The 6,006-nt window shown below is 46.1% G+C and overlaps 1 protein-coding gene across 2 annotated transcripts in view; it reads left to right on the top strand.

Annotated features, from left to right (window-relative positions):
- The first annotated feature begins 1,896 nt into the window (after nt 1-1,896).
- Nucleotides 1,897-6,006, top strand: part of LOC115095013 — a 121,941-nt gene continuing 117,831 nt past the window's right edge. For both annotated transcript variants that reach the window (XM_029608167.1, XM_029608166.1), the window contains exon 1: nt 1,897-2,639. In XM_029608167.1, the coding sequence (XP_029464027.1) occupies nt 2,187-2,639 (453 nt within the window). In that variant the 5' untranslated portion in view covers nt 1,897-2,186. The remainder of the gene's footprint in view (nt 2,640-6,006) is intronic.

Here is a 6,006-nt window from a genome sequence, read left to right as displayed (position 1 = left end):
TCCCTGCAGGTTACCCTCTCATGTTCCCAGTTCCTGCAGTCCAGTAGTTCATTTGATCTCCGGGCCTATGGGGGCCCTCTGCCCCATCTTATTTATATCCATGCTGCTCCTAAGTCTGTATATCTGGTCCCTTGCCGCTCCACATCTGGACCTGTCTTGCCTCCCTGCTGCTCCTCATCCGTCTGTATTTCCATCCAGCCCCTCGCCACTCTGTGTTTTCCCAGCCTCTCTCGGGTCCCTCGCTGTTCCTCTTCTGCCTGCATCACATTTTGGTCACTTGCCGTCCCATGCCATGGCTTCTGAGATCTCTGTCTCTCCTCCGGTCCTTCGCTCTCCTGAGACTCTGACTGCTTCTTCCCAGCTTTCACTGCGCCGCAGGCTTAATGCCATGTGGTGAAAACCATAATATCACGTGGCAACAGAAAAACCAGCTGCCCAGTCTATACTGCACTAACTTACGGGCTGATTCAGTAAAGTCCATGGGAGAGCGGGCGAATGCCCACTCGCCTGTGCGCGCGATTCAGTATTTAAATTAGGTCCGGCGGTAAAAACGGGCAAAAAGAGGCGCTAGGGACACTAGTGCGTCCCTAGCGCCTCCTTTTGGCCTGGATTGGCGGCTGTCAGCGGGTTTGACAGCCGACGCTCAATTTTGCCGGTTCTCAAGCCGCTGACAGCCACGGGCTCGGAAACCGGACGCCGGCAAAATTGAGCATCAGGTTTTCGACCCGACTTAAAAATTTTTTTTTTTACTTTTTTTACCCTTTGGGACCTCCGACTTAATATTGCCATGATATTAAGTCAGAGGGTGCACAGAAAAGCACTTTTACTGCTTTTCTGTGCACTTTCCCGGTGCCGGAAGAAATTAGCGCCTACCTTTGGGTAGGCGCTAATTTCTGAAAGTAAAATGTGCAGCTTGGCTGCACATTTTACTTACTGAATCGCATTTGCATGTTGAGGGCGCTATTAGGTGCCGTGGGTTGGACGCACGTTTTCCGCCCCTTACTGAATAAGGGGTAAGGGAAAACGCGCATCCAATGGAGGGTTAACAGTGCTCCATCGGAGCGCAGTGTACTGTATTGGCCCGTTAGTTCCATAACTTCATGAACTACTAAGCAATCGGCTTCTTCCAGGTCATTTCAGCCTGCTTCCTAATGAGGACTACGTCACAGGCCATTCCCATGTACCTGCTATGCAGCTGCTTTTCCTCCGCTGAATCCATGGACCAATCTCCTGTTTCCCTTGCTCTGACCCAGGTTGGCACCTGGAGACCTTGGGATCTCCAGGTTGGTGCTGTACTGGGGCTGCCACACTCCTCCTTCTTTATAAGCAATATTATCCATGTGACCCTTATAGCAAATGAAGCAAACAGGATTTCCAACTGAAAAAGTAAAGCCTCCCTCCCTCTCCCCTGCTATTTGTCTGCCAAGGGCCCGGGCCTGGACCTTTTGTTGCCTTTTCTGTTTCCCCCACCTCACTTGCTGTCACCAACCAAGCTGGCTCTGCCCTGTCCCCCTCCCCCCTTGGATGTCTTCCACCTATCATTGTCCCCCACCATAGGGGTCCCAAGGGATAGAAGCTAGGACTCCTCTTTCAAATAAAACTAGAGAAGGGAGGCTGAGGGCCATGGCTGTGTTATGCCCCCCCCCCCCCCCCCCGGGCCACCTAGAAGCATCCGTGGCATTTTAAATGTTGCATTCCTTAAAGCAAACAAAAGCCACAAAAACTATGGAAGCAGATAGCAAAGTTGTGCGAATGCTCATATATGTGTCACGTCTCTGACATTCGTGCCAGCAGCAGGAGGGTCTAACAGTCTGGCATGGGATTTGCCAGCCTGAAACCTGATCCCGCAGAAGGAGGTGCAGAGCAGACGGAGAGGGGAGAGGGCGAGAGAGATTCCAGATCTGACCGGAACGCGGCTCCGGGTTGCCGAAAAGAGCTCCCCACGTGAGGAAGTGAAATCTTTTAACGAGGGAAGCTGCGGAGAGCCGGCAGGACAGAAAAGACCAGCCCTGGAGGTCTGCAGCCGCAGCGCCGAGCAGGACTCGCTCCCGTCTCCATCCCCCGTAAGGGAGGCGATCCAAGAGGTAGCGCAAGGCTTGCGCACCTGGCCCGGGGCATGGGTCGGCTGCCCTCTGCCCCCTTCTCAAACCCTTGCGGGTGAAGGAGCATCGCGCGCTGCGAACCCGATGGAGAAGGCGTCCGAGGAGGAGGAGCGCTGCGGCCGCCTGGCTCTGGCGCTGGCCGCCTGCACCCTGCTGGCCGTGCTGCTGCACGCGGCGCTGAAGGTGGCGCTGGACGGCGTGCGCCGGCGGCGCGCCCGCGCCTCCCTGCTGGTGGTGGGCGCCGGCCCGGTGGGGCTGGCGGCGGCGCTGGTCGCTGTCCGCTCGGGCAAGGTGCTGAAGCTGACGCTGCTGGACGCGCGCTGCCGCGCCGCCCTGCTCGGCCGCCCGCAGCAGATCGCGCTGGACGCGCGCAGCCTGGGCTTCCTGCGCGCGCTGGGCGTCGACTTCGACAACCTGGAGGGCTGCTGGCGCGGCGCGCGCTTCTACACCAAGATCGGCGTCTTCCAGGAGCACCTGCTGAGCGTCCTGGAGCAGAGCAGGCGCCAGCTGGAGCTCGACATTCGCTTGGGCACTAAAGTAAGTACTTGCGCGTCTCCGGGTACGGGCGCGAGATCGTTTTTAGTTTCTTTGAAGGAGTTGTGCCTTAGCTAGGGAATGGGACGACTTGCGGTTTTTTCAGCTTGCTTTTCCGAAAGGGCCATGGCTTCTGTGACGGGTGGGTGTGCGCGTGTCCCTCCCACTCCCCAATAATTTTTTGTGATCAGTGTCCTGCCATAGTCCGCATTTTCTGGATATCTGATGGGGGTCCGAGAGCATCGTGAAGGGCTAACATATATATATATATATATATTTTTTTTTTTTATTCACATATGCACACAGATATGAACGCATGCACACTGTTTGGAAAGTAGGCTCCATTAGTTCTGTATGGAACTTTTTATTTTAACTCACAAAAAAATGATATATATGTGTCTTTTTTTCTTTTTTGGACCAGTGGATTTTCTTTCTGTTCTTTTGGGCTTACAGTACAGTCAGAACCATCCTGTACTAGCCTACAATGATATGAGCCATAATTCACAACATCAAGTGAGGCGTCTCAGCTTTTTTTTTTTTTTCACTTTTCTTCCTTGTTATCCAGCCATGCAACATCCCTCCTTAGTCAGGGGCCATGGGCCACTGCTCCGTCTGGAGTCCAGTGTGGGTGTGTATAACCTGGCAACTAGATGCTGCAAGTGTGCTGAGATGCTGCCCTCTTCCCCGACCTTCCCCGTGGACTTTGAAGACGCCCCCCAGGCTGAGGAGCAAAATCCAGGATCTGGGCTGAATCCAGTTCTATCGCATAGCAGCACAGACCACCGCCCACTAGGCCAACCTTATGTATTTTGAAAAATAAATAGGTGTGCTTAATTTTAATTCCTAGTTACTGCAACCATAAATCCCCATGTCCATGAAGAATTAAGTTATAGGGGGAAAAAAAATAACTCAGAGCCAGGATTACAACTCAATTTTTCCAAGCAATCCTGCATATTTCTTTCCGATCTTCATAATAGTGTGCTAAGAATAACCAGAAATATGTTGTGAATACTCCTTGGAAACACCGTGGTCTGAGTAAGCTTTGTTATACTATATCTTGCCAATGTGCATGTCAAGACAGAGGAAGGTCAGACTCCAGCAATTATTTTCTTTTAAAACTGTAAAGATGGAACAAGGCTTGAACTACCGAAGGTCCATAATGGCAAAAAAAGAAAAAAAAAAGTCAGAGAATAAATCTTGCTGGTATTGGGGAAATGAGCTGTAAATTATTGGTTTACATATTCAGCATCCTATTTAGAACAGATCATAGGGTATAACAGTGTTAAAAATCTATAGTGATATTTTGAGAATGCAACTCATTTGTAGAGCTTATTCTGCTTAGATATTAATCATTTTCGCTAACAAAAAGGTGAGTGCAGCACCCATATAGTCCCTTGGAAAATGAAAATAGTTTCCTGTGATTACTGTACTAACTTCTTCTGTAAATAATGACTTTGATGCTTGATAGTGAATCATAATATACAATTATTTTTAAACTTCAGTTACAATATTTTTTTTTTATTTCAGCTGAAATCAGAGATCATTTTAGTGTTATATTAAACCAGTGGTTCTCAACTCTGTCCTGGGGACCCCCCAGCCAATCAGGTTTTCATGAATATGCATGAGAGAAAATGTGCATATTATGGAAGCAGTGCATGCAAATTTTCTCTCATGCATAGTCATTGTGGATATCCTGAAAACCCAACTAGCTTGGGGGTTCCCAAGGACAGGGTTGGGAACCACTGTATTAAATAATGCTATTTATTTATTTATTTCTTTGATTTATATTCTGCTTTTTGGCACTTGCTTTATTATATTTAATGCATATTATACTGTATGATTATCTTAACTAGAGATAGGTTAGTTTAATATCCCGTTAATGCATGCATTTTCTACTACTCACTATGGAGTGAATTTTTATAGGGGTTTCACATGTAAAACAGCATATATAAATGTAAGTATCATATGTCTGCATATATACTATTTTATAAATCTAAAGAGTACATGCACACACCTGCAATATAGTATGTACATTGTACCATGGCTATAAAGGGGCATTCTAGGGGCAATCCAGGGTGGGGTTCAGAAATACATGTGGCAGTTGCTCTTTTGTAATGGCATACTTGCATACATTACTGAACCTGACGGAAAAATTGTTACATCTGATAATGGACTGACACAATGAAATGAGACATGGTTTTTGTCTGAAGTGTTTGAGTGGGAGGTGTGAGTGAAATGGAGGGGCGTCAGGAAGAAGTGCTAGAGGGTCAAAGTGAACTGGAGAAGAATGGGATGAACTGGTGTATCAGCAAACTGGTGAGTCCATGTACACATGCAAGTATTTTCAGAATGGTATACATGTGTACTTCATAGAATACCTGCCTCCACATTTAATTCAGGGTTATTAGGTGGACATATTATTTATTTTTACATGCCCAAAATATACAAATATATGTTTATAAAACAGATAAAGAAAGTAGGTGCTTTCTATATTGGAAATATACATGTTTAGTAAAACATATGCACGTACTTGTGGGGCAGCACCTGCCACACAGTTTATAAAATACTTGCATGGATCTCCACACATCCACTTTCATGTGCAAATTGTTTTACTGTGGACAGTTTTGAAAGCTGTGCTTTATACATATTTAAAATATTAAACCTCAGTAAGTACCAAACAGTTTACCAAGAAAAAAAACCATCCTGGTTTAGAGCATTATATTAATGCAGAAATAGAATTAAATAAATATGCTGTAGGGTATGTTGGACCAAATACGTGTGGTTTTTAATTCAGATACAAAATATTTGTGTCTATATATACGGATACACCGAGACAGTTCTTAAGAGTCCTAACTTGGATTTTAACACATGTATATTAATTATCACAATAGAAAGGTATTTGGTGTATTGCCTATTAGAAAAGCTTTTAATGATGTCCATATGCAGCTGCAGGATGTCTGAATATATGTATCCAATTAATTTAGTCCAGATATTCAGCCGTCAAGTCACAGCAATAAATCCAAAGTTAGCCTGGGAAGTTTATCCGGCCAACTTTAGAACAGCTCTTTTGGCATGACTAAAGATATCCAGAAAACGTGATCAGAGTTAATGGAGTATCAGCATTATCTGGATAAGTTAGCCCTGTCCCAGAATACCCCTGGAATGCCTCTGATTTATCTGGGTAAATTGTAGCAGATAAATCAGAGTCAGGCCATGTGGGTGGGATTTTTAAATCCCATGCTTTGTCAAGTAAGTCCCAAACTTAAGTGGACAAATCTTTTGAATATGAACCTCTTTTTGTATCTAGAGGTAAACATCAAACTAACCCATAGGGATATACATTTGTTTGAAATGAGTGCGGTTTTTGGAA

Source organism: Rhinatrema bivittatum, chromosome 7, assembly GCF_901001135.1.
Source record: "Rhinatrema bivittatum chromosome 7, aRhiBiv1.1, whole genome shotgun sequence".
In the NCBI taxonomy this organism is placed as follows: domain Eukaryota; kingdom Metazoa; phylum Chordata; class Amphibia; order Gymnophiona; family Rhinatrematidae; genus Rhinatrema; species Rhinatrema bivittatum.
The sequence above is the reverse complement of the archived record's forward strand: the minus strand, read 5'-3'. Positions and strand labels throughout refer to the sequence as shown.